Source organism: Hemiscyllium ocellatum, chromosome 8 (genome assembly GCF_020745735.1).
Source record: "Hemiscyllium ocellatum isolate sHemOce1 chromosome 8, sHemOce1.pat.X.cur, whole genome shotgun sequence".
Lineage (NCBI taxonomy): Eukaryota > Metazoa > Chordata > Chondrichthyes > Orectolobiformes > Hemiscylliidae > Hemiscyllium > Hemiscyllium ocellatum.
The window spans coordinates 44,597,757-44,620,949 of NC_083408.1; the positions used below are offsets into that span (position 1 = coordinate 44,597,757).

Below are 23,193 nucleotides of genomic sequence, written 5' to 3' on the forward strand. Positions count from 1 at the left end.
TTCTAGTAATGATGCTCCCCTCCCTAGCCCCAGTGTGGGTACCCCGATAACAGATTATCCCCAACACTCCAAAACAGTCTATTGAATGTATCAACTCAGTTGGCTTATGGACCTATCAAATTGAAAATCTAAAATGTAAAGTTATCCATTACAACAGTCACTTTCTCACAACTCTCCATTATGTCATACAATATGCTCCATCTCAGCATGACCACATGGGGACTTGTAGAACCACACCTGCCAATCATAACTTCACTCAAATTAACTAAGCAGTGTGAATTTTACCAAATATTGGTTAAATGGCACAGAGGATTACACTCAGCGAGCTCCATTAGTTGGCTTGTTCCATTCTGTCATTTACATCAATATATATGCACGACAACAGTCACACTCTCCACTGGTGGGACTGCTAACATTTCAGACACTGGTGCCATGCTGATGTGGTGAGACTGGTGTATGTTCAATGCCAACTTGTGGACAGGGGGATGCAGGTGGTACCTACCCATGCAGGATGCCCTGAGCTCTGGGCCCTGCTGGCCAATATGGAGGCTCACAGGAACAATCAGCAAGCTGAAGCTGCCAGATACACACACTTTCCTGTCAGGATTTGTCACTACATTTTCTCTCCACAATGTGGGAGCATAACAACCTGCATATAAATAAGCACAAAAAGTAATAATGAGATATAAATAGGCCTCTCACCGCTCACTAATAAGAATCTGGTCTCCCTGATCAGCTCCTGGCTGCAAGATCAGACTTTTGTTTTGCTCAACATCAAGAACCTAACTTTTCTGATCTTGCCATATTTTTCCAACTGTATTATCATTGTCCACATCATTCAGGGGCAAGGAAAATTCAGCCCAACATCCTAATGTACAAAACTAAGGTCTTCTCTATATTGCAAAAAGTCATCTTAATTAACAGACCTACAATTCCATCTTTTCCTGTATTTCTACTCTTCATGTAATGTACCGTGAACTATTCAGTTCTTAGTCTTTGTTATCTTCTAGGTCTCAGATCATAACATTTGAATACTATCAAATTTGTCATGTGCATTCATGTAGAGTCTTTACTTCTGTCTATTTACTACCTGTGACCTGTCGGATTGTTTCAAAAATGCAGTTGTTTTTTAATTTCACAAAGTAAATACTTTAGTTTACATTTCACATCAGCCAGCAAATCGCCCTTATGTTCAAAGACTGTCTATAAACAAACCAAGTTCCAAATGTTGTATTTTGCTCAGACTATTTCGCTTTTCACCTCAAAAAAAGGTTCAAATTAAATATATCAGGGTCTATTACCCATTATCCAAAGAAAACTCAGTCACGGTAAGAGTACAGCACAAAAGTACATTTATTTCGCCAAAATTATTCAAAGCAATAGTTAAGCCTCAAGTCTCAACTGTGCAAGATTACATATCTACAGCAGCCAAAAAGGTGACAAGCAATCATTAACATCCAAACAGGTTGTGCAGCTTTCTTTTTCCAAGCCTAAGATGGCAATCAATTGCATTGTCTTCAATTTTATAATAGTGCTAAGTGAACATTTTTGACCTCTGATCACAAAAATAAACAAAAGTTACTCTCATTACCCACGAGTTTTATAGTTGGGTTTGGAGTAATTCTAAGACATCTGGAAGAAAACTAGTATTGGCCTCCGCAAAGGAAAAAATGGGGGCACTATAACTATTTGATAATGAGCCAAAGATCAGGTAGATCTTCTAGTTCAGAAAATACTCTAGGAAATATGCAGATTAAGCAACAGACAAGGAAAAATTGCCACATTTGGGCAACACAATTTCAGCAAACTATAAGCTGCAGAATATGATGTGGTTTGTCCAAATAAATATCAAGTTTACCCATGTTCTTCTTTCCCAAATAACAGGCAAATTAATTCCGTTTTAGGAAGAAAGCACAGACCGAAGTTGACAACAGGTCCATGGAATATTAAGTTTCACAAAAAATGTCACTGTATACAATACTGAATAGAAATAAATTATACTGAACAGTATAATCATTTCACTTAACTTCATTCAGTTGAAAGCTGCATAGCATCATAACTGTATTTAACATTTATCACTCAATAAATGGGAATTCAAACATTAGAAATTGGAAAATGATTTTCCAAACAATTCAATCATCAACTTTGAAGACCCATCTAATATAGGCTCAAAAATGTGCAAGGGAATGTATTTTATTGGTTCTGAGCAATACCTAACAATTAATAATCTGGGCGATTTAATAACTCATGACCATACAGGCACTGACAGCAAAATGTGATCATGTCTTTTTTAAATGTAGAAGTAAAAACGTGTGAACTTATATGAAATAACATTCACTTGACAATCACAACTGCGTGGGCTGGTCAAAAACCGTGAGTTAAATACCACAAATATACAAATACAACACAAGTGTTAAGAGTTAAGTTCAAAATGCATACTACTTTTAATTGGAGGCAACCAAAGCCACTCATTGATATCAGTCAAACAGCAGGTCCTCGTCCTTTTCTTCTTCAAGTAGGTTGGCTGGTGCATTGGTAGATTTTATCCTTTGGCCTTCCTGTTCTTTCTCTCTCTTCTCCTTTAACTGCTTTTTCTTTTCCTGAATCTTTTTCAATCTGTAAATGTGAAGAAATTGGGAATTACTTAAACATACACTGTTCAATTTGCCAGATTAAGCAAGGATTAACAGTAATTTGTGACACATGCTAGATATTCTTGCAAAGAAAGAATCTTCCACAACGATCTGCCACTGAAAACTTGAGGTGGAACGAATCACTGGACAGAAGAGAAAATACCACCTTCTCATTCAATGTATACCAAACGATCAGTGTTTCGATTTTCCCTTCAGTATTGACAACAGTCAAAGTGAACAGCTTTGAACACTCACTGCATTTATAGAACAATACATGCGAGCATATGTATTGTGGAGAACTGTATTCAAGAGGCTATAATTGACAGTAAAATAAAATTTTAATGTTGAAAAACAGTTGACAAGACAGTTCTTAAATACATTTTTAAAAAAAGCTCCCAACACTTACCTATAAAATTCTTCCCTTTCTCGCTCATCCAACTCAGTTATGATATAAGATAATGTGCGCTCAATCCGAGGAATTATCACTTAAGTAAAATGGGAGAATAGTTAGTGGTTGCTGAGCAGGTAACTTTATAATAAGTAAAATTATAGTGACTGCATCATGACCAATCCATTCTAATCCTGAATTTGCAAATTTACCCTGAAATTCTGTGGACTGCAACTTTCTCTACTTTTCTCCCCATCTGTAAAAGTAAAAGTTGTTCATAAAAGCAATATAGGTTTTTCACATCCAAAAGTTAAATGAAAGTTGCAATTTTGTTTTATTATGGAAGGAAATGCTTCAGTAATTAGCCATGAACAATGTATACTGAATAATAGCTCAGTCCATTGGCCAAGTATTTCCTTAGGTTAAACACAAATGTCTGTTTATGATCTCTCAATGTAGGTGCTCGATTCTTTAACGAGCAGTAAATAATCACTCCAGTCTTGTGCAAAAGAATCTAAGACAGATGGTAAAATTGAATATTACCCTCAAATACCTTATATTTTGTGGAGAGAGTTAATTGATTTTCTCAGTCTTGCCTCTCTCATCCCATATTTAGTATCATAACTGCTCCCTATTTATTTGGATATTCTCTAATCAGTCTGATCAGAGGTGTTATTACACAACTCTCGAACATGTGGGACTTGAACTCAGACCAGCTGGCTCAAGGACACTACCACTTCACTAGAACAGCCCCTCCCTATTTATACATGCTCAGATTATTAATAATCACTAGCTGGTTGTCTTAAATAAAAACATTATTAATGCAATTAAACAGACAGAAACATCTCCCTCAACAACAGAAGATGCTGGAAAACCAGTTCTGAGCACGTGTCACTGGACTCAAAACATTACTTCTGATTTCTCTTCACAGATGCTGCCAGACCTGCTGAGCTTTTCCAGCAACTTGTTTTTTTCTGACTTAACAGTATCTGCAGTTTTTATTAACATCTCCCTTCTGAGCATCTGTAACTTCCACCCATTTTGTGTTACACTAAGACTAGACTTCTACATATTTTATTATGTTAAAGATGGCATGTAAACAAACTGGTGTGCACAGGTAACTGCATACTTAAAGTACACTTCAAGCTATTTGAAAATCTTGTATTTACTTCCCCAACCTAATTCTAAGGGCCTGATTTTATCGCACAATTTAGCATACATAACATTATCTACCTTCTACTTTGCATCATTAAAAAAAAATGTACAAAGTAGAGGTTCAAGGCCAAATTGGTGATTTGATTCTATGAGAAACAGCCATGTTCTAAACTACACTTTGCCCACAGTCCTATGGAAATCGGTTTCTGTATTGATATAATGAGACTCAAGTGTAACTCAAGATACAATGAGAGTCAAGATTAGTTTTTCTAGTTGGTAAATCAATAATTAACTGTCACCAGTTAAAAAAATTCTCAGAATGGAAAACAGGATCAGAATAAAATTCATAAAGAGAATTGCTGAAGGATGCAATGATTCACCAGAAGTGGTCCAAGAGGAGAAGACTGCAACTTCTACCAGAAAAATGGATAAACATTTGAAGCTAATGAAGCAATAAGAACATAAAAAAGTAGGTGGTTATTGGTATTAGTCTTACCTTCAGGAAAGGGTAAGAATTTGCCAGGGAAATGCTTTCAATGATTCGTTGACGAATATACAAAATAGCTCTTTGAATAGAGGTAGAAATTGGGTGTGGAAATCAAAGATGTTTTTAACAATTTTGCAGGTAACCAGTCTACACAGACATTACAGATCCAGAATACTTGTTACCTATTAGAGTCACTGGCCCTTCAGCCCGCCACGTCTCTGCTGACCAGACACCCACCAATACTCATCCCATTTAACTTTGTCTATTGTCTACTTTGCTTTGGCATTCAGTGCTTTCCCAGATGCTTCTTGCATGTTGTGAAAGTACCTGCCTCCATCACCCTCTCTGGCATGTTCTATTTTTCTACCATCCTCTGGGCAAAAAATAATTTCCTCAGATCCCTACTAAACCACTTACACCTCACTTTAAAGCTATGTCCTCTTGTCTTAGACACATCGGCCATAGGAAAAAGATTCTCAAACTCTCTACGCCTCTCGATTTTATACATTTTAATCAGATCTCCTCTCAATCTCCTCTGCTCCATGGAAAACAACTCCAGCTCTATCTATCCAGTCTATCCTCATAACTCAAGCCTACTATCCCAGGCAATAGCTTGGTGAATTTCCGCTGTACCCTGTCTAGTGCAATCATGTCTTACAATAGAACGGTGACTAAAACTACACACAGTGGTCCATCTGTGACCAAGAATAAAGTTGCATTAAGACTTCCCCGCACCTGCATCCTGGCTAATGAAGACAAGCATCCTATGTAGAACATAGAAAAATACAGCGCAGTACAGGCCCTTCGGCCCTCGATGTTGCGCCGATCCAAGCCCACCTAACCTACACTAGCCCACTTTCCTCCATATGCCTACCCAATGCCTGTTTAAATGCCGATAAAGAGGGAGAGTCCACCACTGTTATTGGCAGGGCATTCCATGTGTCATCTTCACCACACAAACTATGCAGACACCTTTGGGGTCTATGGACTTGTATGCCAAGTCCCTTGCTTTTCAGTACTCTATAGGAATCTAACATTCAATGTGCATATCCTTCCTTAATTAGACCTCCCAAAATGCATCACCTCACACTCTGACTCAGAGTGATGTACAACACGGAAAGAGACCATTCAGGCCAACTTTTCCATGCTGACCAAATATCCAAACCCAATCTACTCCCACTTGCCAGCACTTGGCTCATATCCCTCTAAATCATTCCTATTCATATACCCATCCAGATGCCTTTTATATTGTACTAGCCTCCACCACATCCTCTGGCAGTTCATTCCATACATGCACCACCATCTGCATGAAAAAGTTGCCACTCAGGTCCCTAAACCTATGCCCTCTGGTTCTGGACACCCCATCTCAGGGAAAATACCTTGTTTGTTTACCCTATCCATGCCCCTCATGATTTTATAAACCTCTATAAGATCACCCCTCAGCCTCCAATGCTCCAGCCTATTCCACCTCTATCTATAGCTCAAATCCTCCAACCCTGGCAACATCCTTGCAACCTTTTCTGAAACCTTTCAAGATTCACAACATCCTTATCAGGATGAAATGCCATCTGCATTAGTTAGGGGTTAAATGTAGGGGAATGGGTCGGGTGGGTTACTCTTTGGAGGGTCGGTGTGGACTTGTTGGGCTGAAGGGCCTGTTTCCACACTGGAGGGATTCAATGAAAATGGGTTTTCCTTAATCCGACCTGCCAAAGATTGGATTCTTTCATCTCCCAATTTATTTTTTTAAATACTCTCTACACTCTCATCACTCCTATTTTTAATGCTTCATTCTTTGCTTTTGTCAAGCTCACATCCAACATCAAGGAATCCCTGGACTCGTTGCACTTCACTCAAAAGAAACACACTCTCATATGCTGTTTTTAAAAGATTCCCACATTCCAAATGCAGACTTACCTGTAATTAGCTGCTCGCTGTGTGTTTGCCACATCCTGTCTAATGATATTGAAATTGATCTTGTTTAAGCCTGTCACACTAAAGTGATCCCAGTTAAAGGCAGCAAATCCCTTAGTAGTATAACCCTAATCCTCTCTCGCTCCACTGATTTGCCAAATGTCTGCTCCTCTACCTTCCTCGAACTGTTGGAGTGGGTATAATCCTGGCAAAGTGATTAACTTTTATTTTATTTCTAAGCTCCAATGTTAGACTCCGAATTCCTTAGTAAATTACTGCACTCAAGTTTCCATCAACACTTTTCCGAAGCTTCTCCACAAATTCACCAAAAAAAAATCAAGATCAAAACTTCAGAGCTTCTCCCCTGCCTTCCGCTCTGCTTCAATCATGTGCAATACCTATACACATAGGTGAGGTATTGGAAAGTTGTCTAACTATCTAAGCTTAATGATGGACATCAGCCAGCAATTTGACCTGGGATATCAGAGTTAAGTCTCACGCTATTCACAGAAGTGAAGCTTCCAGCACAGCCCACTGGACATTTGGAGCTCAAGAGTATTACTTTGTAAACAGCCATGAAAGTTTGGAGGGTGAAATTACATGATCTGTGGCTGGTGGATTTCAAGCTAGGCAAGCATGAGGTCACATCCTAGTGAGCAGATCTTGCGCCGATGGAGTAAGTGCAACATAGATTTACCAGAATGATATCAGGACTCCGAGGATTAAATTACATGAAAGAGTAACACAAACAATGTTACATCCTTTTGAATATAACAAGTCAAAGAGTGATTTGATTGAAGTTATAGATACTAAGGGGAACTGAGAAACAGCTTCTGCTCAATGGGGGTGTCTGGGGTTGAAACATTAAAGCCAGACCTTCTAGGAATCAAGATGAAAACATTGTGAATAGTGCATTGTGGATTTAGAGCTCCCTTATTTTAAATGTGATTTTTGGTTAAATAATTTTTTTTTTTATTTTTGTTAAAAAGAGAAAGGTCATTAGGTTTCAGATCAGCCAGGATCTCAATAAATAGTGGCAAGCTGCTTGAGGGGCTAAATGGCCTTCTCCCTTTCTGATGTTCTACTAGATTTAAAATACAAAGCAGTAGCAAAAGTACATAACTTACCATGTTCAATTGCATTTACACGTCTATTGGTAATTTTAATAGCTTCATCCAGTGTCACAAAGGAGGTCTGAAATTATCCAAGGTTTTATGTAATAGTTACTGAAAAGTTCTCAATATTTTTCCATTCACTTGTTTTAAAAATACCTTTATGTCAGGGTCATAACAGCCACATTGTTCATCATAGATTCTGGCATTTTTCTGAAGCTTTCCAAGATAGTTAATGATGTGCATTTCTGATTATTTAATAATTTATATGATTGTTAAATACCATAAAATCTATTTTCTCCTACAGAATCACAGCACAATCATTTTTCTCTATCTCTTACCTGCAGTGATGCCAGTTCAACCAGAAGCTCCACTGCTTTTGCATAATTTCTCTTAAGTTTAGCCAGTTGTTCTCCTCCTCTGGCCAGGCCAGTCAACTCATAACCTAATAAACAGCAAGTTAAAATAAAAACCTCAGAGGATCACATCAGATTAGTTACTTGAAGCACTGTAACCAGCTTTTTAAATGGTTAATTAGTGCACCTCTTGTAATATTCACATCAAGTGAGAGGAATGTTTTATAACATTTAAAGCTTGTAGTGTGCCAAATAAAATATAGTTTCCTTGACATTAATCAGGAAGGCAAGATTTTTATTTTCTTTACTAACCTTTCTTTCCCAACAATTGTTTCTCCTCTTTCCATTTACAAGTGGTTTTGTAACTTGCCTTCAATTTTTGTAATAGTTATGCTTTCCAAAGTCTGTCCCTCCCTTTGTCTGTTTTTCCTGCAAATTCTCCAATTTTGTTAGCCTTTATATATAATTTTCCTGATCCTACTGATTTTCACATCTAAGCTTTGCTAAACTCCTACAGGATACAAAATACATAAAGTCAATATGTACCAGATCAAAGAAGGATCAGGTTGTTCAGAAACTAGCACAACATACATAAAAAGAAAGAAATTAATGAGGTAGTGAGTAAAGAAATTGTGACAAATGATGGGGTGGAGTAGCAATCAGAGCTGCAACAATAACATTCTCAACACATCAAGGACTGAAGAGAATTTGAAAGTATCTACTCTGCACTCGTACTTAAAGGAACTATGTCATGGATTAGCAAGTATTGTTATGACCAAATGAGTTAAGGGAAAAGTCCAAACTTTTTTAAAATTTTGCTTAAGACCATTTCAGTTTTGCGATGTAGCAAAAGAATCTATTCGAAAGAGGTTTACAGAAAGCTGCAGAAAATTGACTGAGAGTTTAAGAGCCAATAACACGTGAGGGATATTGGAAATGGGTGGCTATTCACAAGGACAAAACTTTCAGGGTCTCTTTGTTGAAGAGAGTGTTAATGACCGATTTTGAATGTAAGATGGATAGTAGTGAGGAAGTTAAGGACTGCTATACAGTTACAGCACAGAGGAGTTAATTTAGTTTATCGTATGTGTGTTGGTCTTTGCCAGAGTAATCCAAAACTAATTCCATGGTCCTGTTTTCTCACGTACTGTATGTTCTCTGTTTCAAACATTTTCCTGCTCTTCCATTAAAAGAAGTTGTACCATATTATGACACAGATATAGCAAACCATACCTAATCAGCCTCACTATCACTGGATTTGCAAAACATCCAATGACTTTCAAAATGTCTCAATTGTTCCGAACCAGACTTCACAAGTAACAAATCTTGGACACTAAGTTTACAGATTAAACAAAAATAAATAAATTATTATTAAGAATTGAACATAGATGAACAAGGCAATGCAATTAATATCTACAACAAACCTTCTTCGAATATAAGCCCTCACTCTCAAGCTGACCAATAAAGAGTTAAGGAATAAATTTAAAATGAAAATAAAATAATTCCTGGGTATACGAATAAGAAGGGTTTAGAGGTTTATGGGCCAAATGAACTAGGTCAGATTTGAACGAATGAGTTGGACCAAAGGGTTCTGTTTCCGTGGTCTACGTTATATAGCTATCTTTTATTCTGAGATCAGACTTGACCAGTAGTACCATCAGCTGGATTCTGAATAGTATCCACCCTCTTGGCAATGTGCATGTCTACTTTTACTCACTGTCTCCTCCTTCCTGGTAATGCTCAAACACCGGTAGTACAACACCTGATGAGAGAGATCAACATTTATGCACAAAAAGTAAATATATTTCACACTTCAAAAAGTACAAATGCTTACATTTTTAAAAACATAATTTTCCCTTTTATTTCATCTCCCCAATCCCACTCAAAGCATGGACATCACACAATGTGAACAAGCTGACCATCTACTCAGGATTTGACCAATGCAAATCTGTGATGTTGCAACTGGAAACATGACAGAATAACTTAAATTGCATTACTGCCTCTGTTACATTGGCAGAACAGGAACCAGCATCTGGTAGCAGAGTCACTGGTGGAGAGTATAAGTCAGTGGGTTTGTGATGATAACCTGTCTGTCAATACGCTGTTGCTGTTTTTGTTGCAAAGGCAGGCAGATCCTGGTGCAGGACATTTGTCAAACTCAAAAAGAGCATTCTCGATAAATAATGAAGCAGTGAGGTATTGCCTCAAGACTGCAGGGAAATGGGTCATTTACCCCAAAATGGTCTATGCCAGATTTTGTTTTCCACATAATCATCTTCCCACCCCACTTCATCAAGGAATCTTTCCCCCTCACTACTCATAACTAACCCTTGACACAATGTGGGCAGCACTGCTGCCTCACAGCACCAGAGACCTGGGTTCAATTCCCGACTCAGGCGGCTGACTGTGTGGAGTTTGCACATTCTCCCTGTGTCTGCGTGGGTTTTCTCCGGGTGCTCTGGTTTCCTCCCACAGTCCAAAAATGTGCAGGTCAGGTGAATTGGCCATGCTAAATTGCCCGTAGTGTTAGGTAAAGGGGTAAATGTAGGGGAATGGGTGGGTTGCGCTTCGGCAAGTTGGTGTGGACTTGTTGGGCCGAAGAGCCTGTTTCCACACTGTAAGTAATCTAATCTAAACACAAATACATTTAAGTGCCCACCCAATACCGTATTACGCATTGTTTGACACATCATTCTTTTCGTAAAAGAGTTTTGCTCCAATTTTTTGTTATGGATATCTTGTATTTATCACTCCAAATTATGATCGTACTGACAAGTAGAAAAGTACACAGTCATTTAGCCTCTTATTATCTAAACGCTGCCAGTCAACCTTCCCTGAAGAGCTCTAACTTGTTCAGATATTCCTGACTGTTAGAACCTTTACATTCTAGTATTATTTGAGAGACATTGGACAAGATGCCAATAAAAATCTTTTTTTAGAATACATTAATCAGACGGAAAAACTGCTCACAACTAGACATCTGCAACCTTTAATAATTTCTATTTATTTCAAATTTTATTTGATGAAAAGGTAGAATGTAAACATATGGTTCACTTTGCAATAGTAAAATATTACTTGAACAATTAAGGACAGAATTCTACAGATTTTGCTTGCATGATGCCAAACTTATAAACACACAGCACAACGAAAGTTAGCACACTCATTCAATTTGCATAGATTTCCAAAAATACATTAGAACAAGATATCAAAAACCCCACAAAACATACCTGCTACATTGTCTTTTTTAGCTCGAACCTTAACCTGTGCCTTGTTCACATTCTGGATCACAGTAGTGCTGCAAAAAAAAAGACATCAGCCACAAGTCTACATGCACTTCACAAGTATGAAGACGTTTCATAATTAATATTGAGGATTCATGTTTGAAGGATTGCTAACAGTGGTTCAATTGAAAAGCCTGTCAACATATCTGAACTTTTTTATTAATATCATGAAAGGACCACCGAAAGGGATCAGGACTTTATTTTCATAAGACACTTCTTGGAGATCACATGTTTTAAGCTTACTGGTGGACTTATTTACTTGATATCACATGCATGGGCTAATGACTGCCAGAAGTTAGTTTGCTTTTAATATGGTTCAGTTGAGATACAGTTCACCGAGAGAAGCTACCAAACCAAACTTCTGCCTGTGAGAAAATCGTTTTGAGGGCCCAGTGTGACAACAGACACTGAACTAGCCTCTTTACATTGCCTGAATGAACTGCATCTGTTAACGTCCCAATGAGATCTGCCTGCATTTAATAACCCTCATTTGTGTGCGCGCGAGGGCTCTGACTAAACGTGATCATCAACATTTCATAACTTATCCTCCTTCTTCCTTCAAGAACTAACCATCATTTGACCAAAGTGATTTTCTTTTCAAAATTAATCTATAAGAAAGTTTTTCTTTTAATTGATTTGCATACACTGGGGTTATTTAGAAGGGTTAATATTTATGCTTTCATGCTGTGAATTAATCCAATTTGCATCTTGTCAAGTAAATCTTGTTTCAAAATAGATCAATAATGCTATTAGAGGAACCTGGCTGATGGATCTTTTTACTTTAAATGTAAACATACATCAAGTATATAATTAGCCATTTTCAGTGGCTAGGTAAAGTGTTAAAATTTATATCGTGACCAGTGGAGTGTTAGGCTTAGACAGCAACAATGCAGTTCACAAATTTCAGTCACAGAATCCTAGAATCCCTACAGTACAGAAAGAGACCATTTGCCCTATCAGGTCCACAACAGCCCTCTGAAGAGCATTCCATTCAGAAATAGTCCCCTACTCTAATCTCAGTCCCAGATTTACCATGAATAATCTACTTGGCACGTGGGATGAAACTGGAGGATCAGGCAGAAACCACACAGACACAGAATCTACAAACTCCACACAGAGTCACTCTAGGACCAAATCTGGATCCCGGGTGCTGCGCTGCCCCAAATACTCTAATCTATTTAACTTGAAGGTAACGGATTTCAATCTGATACTTCACATTTTAAGCAGTGAATTCCTAATGGTATTTGATCAAAAGTTATGTTAATGGACTAATGCTGAAAAGTATAGCTTAATTATACACAGCTAATGAACAACCTTTATGGTTAAGCGTATTTCAAATTCAGCACACTTGTGTTAAGTCAGTAAATATGACATGGACTCTAATCATAAGCAATTGAAAAAATTCAACATCTATTAAGATTCCAATTTAATGTATAACAATTTTTCATAAAATAACTGTTCCCATGGAGCAAGTAAAGATCAGCCAAGTCACCAAAACTATTGTCTCTAAACACCAATAACAAAGACGAATTTCCCAAAGCCTTAGTTACAGACTAAGTGGTCACTCTGCAGAGAAATCTTTGGCAATTGCGGTCTCACCTGAAGTCTCCAGCAGTGAATTTGGCTTCAGCTAAGGAAAAGGCTGCTTCCCTCATTACTTCACCCATCAGCGTCTTAGTCTGAGATGCAAAACCGAAAATTAATGCAAATGTTTGATGTGGCACTGCTAACTTTTACTGAAATACAGGGCTCAGCAGCCTTTATATCATTTTATCTTTGCTACAAGGCTCTTTGTTTAATTAAAAAGGAAATGCCCAGTTCATTTACAGATACATCATAACATTTGTTATCTCCAACCGTCTGTGAGGATGCCCTCATTTTCTGTCTATCGCCTTAATATATTCATCATCTTTGCCACCCAGGTAAAAGCAGTCAGAGTGCTTAAACAGGCCCTAAAAATAGTGGATACTTGATAGTCACTTTTCAAAATTCTGTTGATTTTGGAACAGTTCCTATGGATGTCACTAATGTAACTACTTTAAAAAGGAGGTAGTCAGAAAACAGGGATTAGAGGCCAGTTCGCCTGATATCTGTAGTATGGAAAATGTTGGAGTCCATTATAAAAGATTTAAATGCAAAGAACTTTGAAAACCAAACAGGATTGGAACAAGTCAGTATGGATTTATGAAAGGGAAATCAAGCTTGACAAATCTATTGGAATTTTACCAGACTTCCAGAGCCTTTCCACATCAGTCACGTAAAGTTAACGTGCTTGGAATGGGGGGGGCAGTGTACAGACATGGATAACCTGGTCGTTAGACAGGAAACATCGCTGGAATAAACAGAACTTTTTCCAAGCGGTAGCCACTGACTAGTGGGATACAGCAGGGATCAGTGCATGGACCCCATGAGATAAATGAAGAAACTAAATGCAATAATGCATGGTGTAGATGGGAAATCTGGGTCCAGTTGCTGAAAGCATGCATGCAGATGGTGAGGAAGGCAAATGTTACATTGACCATCATAGCAAAGGGACTGGAATACAGGAGCAAGGATGTCATGATGCAATTCCACAGTGTCTTGGTGAGACCACATCTGGAGTATTATGTGCAGTTGTAGTCTCCTTATCTGACAAAACACATTCTAGTTATGGAGGGAGTGCAATGAAGGTTTACCAGACTGTTTCTTGGGAACGACAGGATTGACGTATAAGAGACTGAATCAGTTAAGACTATATTGACTGGACTTTAGAAGAATGAGTGGAATCTCATAGAAACCTATTCTAACAGAATTAGACAGAACAAACACAGGAAGGATATTCCCGATGAGATGGAAATCCAGAACCAGAGGGCATGGTAAGGAGAAATTTCTTCACACAAAGATAGGAAGCTAAATAGAACTATACTGAATGATCAGGACTGCAGCGTTAAAAACTGCACTAACATTGCTAAGTGTATTTTGTGAACTAGAAGGAAAATAAATAAGAAGGTTTAGTTAACATAATAATTGCTCTGAAAACAAATTTCACCTCTATAATCTTTTTCAGGATTTGTCTGAAACGCAGGGTAAGGGCATCAGACTTTTTCTTTAGTAGGTTGCGACCAGTCTGAGCACCTTTTAAACGGGCCTTCATTATAGTTTGTGCCCTGTAACAAACGCAAAGGAAAAAACGTTAGGTTTACTATTTCTGCCGACTGTCTTATTTAATTAGACTTAACATTAAATGGATTTATTTTTCAGCACAAAGGTTGCATATTGGATTCTTATTTTCAATGGCACCTTTACAAGTGTGCATTTCTTTGCATAAATAGGAAAGCTTCCAGTGAGAGAAAGATACAATGCTTTTGCCCCCAGTTTTCATGTTGATGTGTTGGGAAGAAGTGATTCACATATCTATTTTTAAAACTGGGGGAAGAGCTGTTCTTTTAAATGCACATGAAACATTTAGGGTTAAAAAGAAGAACAATGAACAGCTTTAGCTTGCTAGATAAATAGATGGTGGGCTCTTGCAGCATAGTGTAGTGCCCCTACCTCGGAGCTAGGAAGCTCACATTTAGGTCCCACCTGCCTCAGGTGTCATAACAACGACAGAGCTGGTGGGCTTAAAATTCTTTGTAAACAGCTGGATGGATAATTCCAAGTGTGAACCAAACGTGGCCAATAGTTGTTTCGACTACAATTAAGTCAAATATTTGGGGCCAGCACACAACAGAAACATACGTGACATCCATCGTTCACTCGGATATCTTGTAAATTTGAAACTATCACAAGAATGTTAAGCGAGAGAGTTTAACGACATGTAGAACAAAAGATTTTATTCTCTCCAAACCAAATATTTCAGGCCGAAAAACATTTTCATTACAATAGCGCCATTTTCAAAGTGAACCTGAGGAAGAATTTTGAACTGTTTAAATGTGAACATGACAAAACTGATTTTTTTCTAAAACTGCAACAAATATAAGAGTTGAACAACCAGTTGCATTGTGTCAAGATTTCATGAAAATTCAGCAACGAAAAATTTTGCTCAGCTGATTCTCATGTATTAAACTCCCCCAAACCAGTTCCTAGTGTCACTGTATACACTGTTTATACAAAAATATTTGTTTTAAAATTTTTTTCTATTGAAAAAGGTCATAGAGGACATCAAGTAAAAGGGGTTAGATTTTAAATATGAAAGATTCTCATGAAGCAGCTTAGAATTAATTATTCTTGAAGATCTTTAAAATGCCATGAGCAGGTGCAGGAAGTAGTCAAGGTGGCTGATGGAATGTTGGCCTTCATATCCAAAAGGCTGGAGTAGAAGAATGCAGATGTTATCCTGTAGTTATACAAAACCTTAGACCCCACTTAGACTATCAAGAGCAGATTTGGGCACCACACCCTAGGAAGGTTTTCATGGCCCTGGAGGGAGTTCAATGCAGGTTTATAAAGGATGAAACATGGAATTCAGAGGTTCAGTTACAAGAAAAGATTGGATAAATTAGACCCTCATTCTCTAGAATTGAGGTTTTGAAATATTTTTGGAGTATTTTCAATAATTCAACGTTCGAGAATCAGGGTGCATAGTATGAGAATTAGGACTCGGCCATTCAAGAGATGTTAGAAAGCACTTCTACACACAAAGAGTAGAGGGGTTTGGAACCTTCTTCCTCAAATGGCAGTCTATGCTAATTCAAGCAAATCTTAGCAGTACTTATACACTTAATGGTAAGGTCCTAGGGAGTGCTGCTGAACAAAGAGACCTTGGAGTGCAGTTCATAGCTCCTTGAAAGTGGAGTCACAGGTAGATAGGATAGTGAAGGTGGCGTTTGGTATGTTTTCCTTTATTGGTCAGAGTATGGAGTACAGGGGTTGGGGCTGTACAGGACATTGGTTAGGCCACTGTTGGAATATTGCGTGCAATTCTGGTCTCCTTCCTATCGGAAAGATGTTGTCAAACTTGAAAGGGTTCAGAAAAGATTTACAAGGATGTTGCCACGGTTGGAGGATTTGAGCTATAGGGAGAGGCTGAACAGGCTGGGGCTGTTTTCTCTGGAGCGGAGGCTGAGGGGTGACCTTATAGAGGTTTACAAAATTATGAGGGGCATGGATAGGATAAATAGACAAAGTCTTTTCCCTAGGGTTGGGGAGTTCAGAACTAGAGGGCATAGGTTTACGGTGAGAGGGGAAAGATATAAAAGAGACCTACGAGGCAAAATTAAATAATAACCTCAGTTTTTGGTGATCATTACAGAACAATACTAGCTAGAACAACCCTTCTCTCACATTTCTGAAATTCTAACCTGTCAGTTAAATAATTTTGGAAAAGGGGATAGGCAGGGTGCTGCATGTAACCAGTGAACCTTTCCAAATCAGATACAAAACGTGCTGTGGATGAAGTCCAAATTCAGACAACACTAATTTATTAAAGTATTCTGTACCTGCAGTGGAGCTCATATTTATTTCTACCATGTCACAATTTCACAAGTCTTGGTGTATATAGTTATGTCTAACAAAAAACTGTTTTAGAGGATGCTCAAAATCCTCTCTTGATTTCTCAAAATCAATCATCTCGAACCACTGTAGCCACTGTAGGGTTGCCAGATAGGCATTACAAAGTCTTCATTATACAGCAGTACAAATGTTTGTTTTCCCATACCATTGCATACAATAGAACTTACTAAAAATTCAGAACTATGTGGTGTTCATGCATTTTTGTAAGTGATTTTTTACTCCAATGCCATTTTAATTTGTAGTATTTTAAATCGGTTTAGTTGTGTTTCCTAGACTAACTTTGAATATTTTCAATGCAAGAGTCTGAGGCACAATGTAACCGCAGAACCTGCAGGTGCAGAAAAGCAACCTTGGTTTTAATGATCTATTTGTAAATTTTATGATTTTTTTAGTCAATTTACCCAGTGACTTGATTTGTTCCAATTTTGAAAATAACCTAACAGAGGTGTTTTTGTTAGGTAGTATCAGGCATAGTATTGACAAACGTTAGTGATGTGCACTTTGCACAAATCATGTGGAGATGCACGTATAATGGCTGCTTTTGATTTTAAAAAGCTGGTTCTCACATGTTACTTAATACAAAATTTAAATGAAGAGAATGAGTTTACTTTGCAAAATACCAATGTTGATGATAAATTGTTAATAACGAATTGCGAAATTTTGGAATTTGATATCCAAATTGGGCACCGATACATTAATCTGTCTGTGATTTAATTGCCGAAAGACACTCGCAACTTTTAGTTAGTTTCGAATATGAAAGTTCATTTATTTGGAAATAGCTGGATGATTCAGGAAGGAATGAGTCGACCCACTTAAACGCAGTTTCATCACAACGGCCCTTCTCCTGACCCAAAATTTCAAATGCTAAACTTTAAAATTTTCGGGTCAGAGCACCAGACTCCAAACCTGCGACGACAGGTTGAACGGTAATCAAAACGAAATCTGATACTCACATTCGAGATGGAAAGATCTCGATCCTCTCTTTGCCTGACATTTTTGGGCTATTTCAGAAGTCGAGGGGGGAGAGCGAATCCAACAGCTGATGGAAAAGGTGAAAATCCTGGCAACCGACGAGGAATGTCCCGTGACCTTCAGCAAGTTGCCAGGCAGTGACTGAGTCCTAGTGGGGCTACTTCCTCCTGCAAATAGCTATTATTTTTTTCCCCCCTGGATTGTTGGTTTTCACAGATCAGCTGCTGGGAAAACCACGTGACAGGGCGGAGGTGACCTGTGACCTTCCTCGACGACGGGAGGGTGGAGCTTAACTTTCTCCAAATATTCTAGATACGGGTGCTTTTTTTTTAAAAAAATAAACTTGACCCTCGTGTTGTTGTTTGCCTCACCGATTCAATGTCTCGGTGTTTTATCTCGCTGTTATTTATTATCGACGATCCTTCACCAAAATGGCGGCAGCGCGTCTTTACTCCCCTGCTTCCCCTCGTCCGGTACTGGGCAACGAAAATCCAACAAAGCTATCGTGTAAAAAGCTAGTGAGGGTGGGTCATGAATGTCACTAATCAAGGCGGCTCCGCTTATTTTGATAGGGACTTCGAGGGTAACGTGGAGCGTCCATTTTCTTTCTCCCCTCCCCCTCTCCTCCTCTCGGCTTCCTGTCACAGCGCTGCGCCTGCGCAGGAGTGACGGTGATGGGGTGAATGTAAGGCATTTTGCCTGCGCGCGAGGTGTTCTGCGGAGCAACGAGATGGGGAAACATACCGCACCTGCGCTGTGAGGTGTGCGGTCGACGCTGCGCCTTTGCAGAAGGAAGAGAATACCGCAGCTGAAACGGAAATGGCATCGCGCCTGCGCAGAAGGGAGAGGACGTCGTAAGGGAAACAAACGGCACCGCGCCTGCGCACAAAGTGTATGCGAGGCGACGGAAACGGCGCCAAGTAAGAGAGTGGGCCTGAGGTGCCGATTGCCTTCCCTCGGAGCAGCGTTGTCCGCAGATTGTGCTCAAGTAAGTGAGACACTGAACTGTCTTTTCACGCCGTGAGTCTGTGCCCTGCCACTGATTCACTGGAAAAGGTGGGTGTGGACTCTGGCCTAATGACAGCATGTTTTATCCGGGCACAGCGGGTCCTCGACTTCATCCGCAGGCTCACCCAGGCCACGGTGACCCGCCTTTTAAATGGTTCCAGTCAGTCTGTGTCTGTGTCTGTCTCCGTGTCATTTGAAATCTGACCGAGAACTCTCACCGCGTATCTCTGGGTTGCCCTGAGATTTTCCGGTGGGGCCTCTCCTGCCACTCCAAATACTCCCAAGGCCTGGAATGTGGTAGTTTCAGAGAATGGTGGTAGTGTCCCCATCTCTGACCCAGGAGATCCGCATTCAAGTCCCATTTGTTCCAGAGGAGTGTAATAACATCCCTGAACAGGTTGATTAGATAATATCTGCAGCCACGTGTGATCTGACTGAGGATTCTTGAAGTTCACAGATGGAAGGTAGATGGATTGCATCATTCTTAAAGTGAAATCCCAGGGGATGGAAGGCCTCAATGCTGTATTCACTTCGTTGTCAAGGAATGTCTTCTCTATCCCTGTTAGTTTAGGAATTGAGCTAGGTCAGGCTTAAATTTCCTTGTTTTAAGAGACTAGATATTTGGAATTAAGGCCTTATGGACATTTTTGTACTTTCTCATGAGTAAGATGATGAATTCAAATGAGGTATCATTGCATTATTATTGAAAAACATGGTGTTGGAAAAGCACAGCAGGTCAGGCAATATCCAGGCAGCAGGAGAATTGATGTTTCGGGCATAAGCCCTTCATCAAGAATTGATTATCCTTCTCCTCGGATGCTGCCCGACCTGCTGTGCTTTTCCAGCGCCACACTTTTCGACTCATCTCCAGCGTTAGCAGTCTTCACTTTTCTCAAAATTGCATTATTGCTGATTGTTTTTCAGTTTTCTAATCTCTTTGATGTAGATAAACTTGGACAAAACTAATAAAAATCTGAGCCCTTTTCCTTAAGTTAATAAATGAAATGAAGTATAGATATTTGAAATAAAAATGAAAAGAAAATTGTACTATGAAGTAACAGGTGTGTCACAAAAATGGCCAGATTGGCTTCAAACCACTAAATGTAATTAGTCTTGGCTGACAGCTCCTATTGATTTTTAATTGAAGTTTATTGAGCTATCCAAAGCCTGCATCAATGGATTTTCTGTCATTCTGATCCCATAGCTCTATTGTAAATTCTCGTGGATTTAATATTGGAATGATGACACATGCAACTCTCCAGTGGTAGAATGGAAAATTCCTATAAAGCAACAATATCACATTTATTGATACCTTCTCATCAACCTGGTCAGAGATGTCACTTCATACATTGAACCTAGGTCCACACGTTGACTTAAAGGTACTTTATAGTTATTTTAATTAATCGGTATAGACACATAGAGCTTCAGATGTGACTCAGAGGTGGGGACACTGCCATTGCACCATCTTGTGTCCCATCTTGTTTCTTTATATCCTGGGGAATTTAATGGAGATATAACTGTGCTTATGATTTCGTCAAAAAGGTTGTCCCTTTGGCTTGTTCTGCTGGATTTTCCTGTGTTGGGGATGGCCGTCTGCTCCCTTGTTTAATTAAGGTGAAACTCTGCCTCAGAGGACTAAAATTAAAACTGTGGGCCCAGTGAAAGTTCAGCTTCTAGTGGCATCTTTTATATGTGAAACTTTGCCTCATTGCTTCCATTGAAGTACCAGTGCTTGATCTGTTGCACAACAAGTGTAGTTTCCTTTCCTCTCTCACTGGCATCTGGACAGGAAAAAGTTGGGTTCAATCCACTATAGCTCAGACCATATAATCCAGGCTGACACTTCATTTAGAAATGACTGGATTCAGAGGTGCTTCCCCATGATTATGCCTGGAATGGAAATTTAAGTTATGAGGAAAGTTCAGATAGGCTTGGATTGTTTTCATTGGAGCAGAGAAACTAAAGGGCAATCTGATTGGGGTGTACAGGATTGAGGGGTGTACAAGTTGTGGATGAGGAACCATTATTCCCCTAAATTGGAAGGTCATTTGTGAGGGGCAGGAGTTTTAAAAGGAATGTGAGGAAAAAACTTTTTACCCAGAGGATGGTGATGGTCTGGAATGAGCTGCCTCAAAGGGTGGTAGAGGCAAAGTATCTCACGTCCTTTTAATAAGTAGCACTTGGCATGTCATAACATTCAAAGCTGTGTGCTAGTTGCTGGTGTTGTTTGAATAGACTCTTCTGCACTATATGATTTTATGGCTGCATGATTGGGTGTTCACCTTTGTATGAGAACATAGGCTTGAGAGTTGGGAGTATTTCTGCTGAGTGAAAGAAGACGAAGAAGAGAGTTTTTTTAAATTATGAAGGGTTTCGAGACTATTTGGTAAACAGCTTTATTGAAATCTTGATCAGTTGTTGGAGGGCATCAATTTAAATGAGTTAGGTAAGTTAGGATAAACCTGTAGTGCTTTCACATACAGTAGCCTCTGCTTTCACTACTTTATCTTTTTATGGAAGAGATGAATATTTGAAGAGATAAGATTTTGAGAATAAGTAACTTGTGAGATGGTTTTAAATTGTTTTAGCAGCAAGTTAGGTCATCAAAATAGTCCTTACGTAATTTCCTGTGGTTTTAAATTCTCTGTGCAAATCCTTCCCTAAGCAACAACAAAGAAACTTCACTTTAAAAAAAGTGTAAGGTAGAATATTTTTAAGCTTCAATGTTATTTCCATATAATCAGTGCCCTGTCAAAAGAAAATACAGAAAAAATGCATCAGACATCAAATGCCTTTGGTATGTCTGGAAAATAGATGTGTGCATGGATGTTTGGGAAAAAACAGGAACTGCTTAGCTGTAACATTATTGTTTTGTTTCCAAAGAATAGTTAATTTGGTGATACATAGAAGACGGTTACTCAGTGGGAAGTAAATTAAAAGAACTGTAGATTTAAATAATTTCAGCATAATTTGCAAGAGTTGCATTTCAGATACAGTCATTTGCTAGTCAGCATTAGTGAATTAAATGCTACATGTCACCAAGGCTTTATACCTTTTGTTATGCCTGTTCAGAGATTCTGATAACTTGTAAATTATTAGAACAGCACAAACCAGTGATTCTTACACTTCCAGGAAAGCTAATTTAAAAAATTCAGAAAAGAATTAAACCTCGCATGTTTAAACAGTTCTGTGAATTGTTCATGAACATTGTAGCAAGTGACCTACTTCCTGCCTTTGCTCCACCTCCCTTCACAGTTTTGATGAACACAAGTCTGTCAGTCCCCAATTTAACATGCATATTTGTTTGAGCACCAATTCCCAAATGTTCTCAATTTTTGCTACTGTGTTTAGAAATGTTTCCAGATTTCACTCCTAAATTTTTGTTCTATATTTTTGGATTGAGCCTCTAAATGTTGAATTCTGCATCCACCAGAGATGGTGTGTGTTCAAAGAACCCAGCTGTTATCTTTAACAGATATATGAATTGTAGAACATCATGTGCTTTTATGCTTAGATCAGCTAATGATTGGTATCTTCCTGGTTTGTATAGCTGAGCGTCTCACTGGTTGAACTCATTCTATTTTTGTGTATTCCGTGCCAATCCATAATATAAAGTAATTCTAATCATCATTCAAAAAAATTTAGCATTCATTAAAGTTGCAAACAAACAAATTTTTTGAAATGGCAGGAGTAACTAAAAACATCTTTGGTTTGTGCTTTTCTAAACATTGCAAGAAGTACATTCTCTGCAAATAAAAAAATACTTTGCATTGAGCTTCTGAATTAAAGAAACTTTTTTTTATTTGATCGTTAGGTATTATGCTCCTTTCTTGTTTCCTTGAAGCTGCCAAGCTGAAATGAACTATATGCTGAGTTAAACTGAAACTGCATGGTGGCTTTTTTTTTGTAGATCTCCTGTTATTGTTTTATCCTCTCTTTGTTGCTCCTCAATTATTATTTAGGATTCTGTTGGTTCTGCACATTTTTCCACTATCTAGCAATAATACATTGTCTGCTCTTGCTGTCGTGAAATATTGGTGTAATTTGATTTCTTCTGCATGTTTCAGAATGCCAGCCCTTAGTTGTCGGTTTTACCAACACAAATTTCCAGAGGTGGAAGATGTGGTGATGGTAAATGTCCGCTCCATTGCGGAGATGGGTGCCTATGTCAGTCTTCTAGAATATAACAACATTGAAGGCATGATTCTTCTCAGTGAACTTTCAAGAAGGCGTATCCGATCTATCAACAAACTGATTCGAATTGGTAGAAATGAATGTGTTGTTGTAATCCGAGTCGACAAAGAGAAAGGTATGCAGATTTTGATAACTGTCTGTCGTGTTTTTCAGATTTAGAAATGGTGTGCCATTAATGATGATAACTGGAGCTTCATTAA

General features: G+C 38.6%; 2 protein-coding genes across 3 annotated transcripts in view; one reads left to right on the forward strand and one right to left on the reverse strand.

Annotated features, from left to right (window-relative positions):
- Positions 1 to 1,335: 1,335 nt before the first annotated feature.
- atp6v1d (ATPase H+ transporting V1 subunit D) lies at positions 1,336 to 18,430 on the reverse strand. The gene is made up of 9 exons (XM_060828890.1): positions 17,773 to 18,430; positions 14,355 to 14,472; positions 12,926 to 13,005; positions 11,273 to 11,340; positions 9,763 to 9,807; positions 8,031 to 8,134; positions 7,705 to 7,771; positions 3,040 to 3,118; positions 1,336 to 2,616 (listed from the first exon to the last, which is right to left on the reverse strand). The coding sequence occupies exons 1-9, from the start codon at positions 17,811 to 17,813 to the stop codon at positions 2,478 to 2,480; spliced, it is 741 nt and encodes a 246-aa protein (XP_060684873.1). The 5' UTR covers positions 17,814 to 18,430; the 3' UTR covers positions 1,336 to 2,477.
- Positions 18,431 to 18,497: 67 nt separating this feature from the next.
- The window catches only part of eif2s1b (eukaryotic translation initiation factor 2, subunit 1 alpha b), a 28,509-nt gene continuing 23,813 nt past the window's right edge, over positions 18,498 to 23,193 (forward strand). The window contains exons 1-3 of one of the 2 annotated variants that reach the window (XM_060828889.1): positions 18,498 to 18,779; positions 20,004 to 20,178; positions 22,867 to 23,108. In XM_060828889.1, the coding sequence (XP_060684872.1) occupies positions 22,868 to 23,108 (241 nt within the window). In that variant the 5' untranslated portion in view covers positions 18,498 to 18,779; positions 20,004 to 20,178; position 22,867. The remainder of the gene's footprint in view (positions 18,780 to 20,003; positions 20,179 to 22,866; positions 23,109 to 23,193) is intronic. The other variant, XM_060828888.1, reaches the window with a different exon arrangement.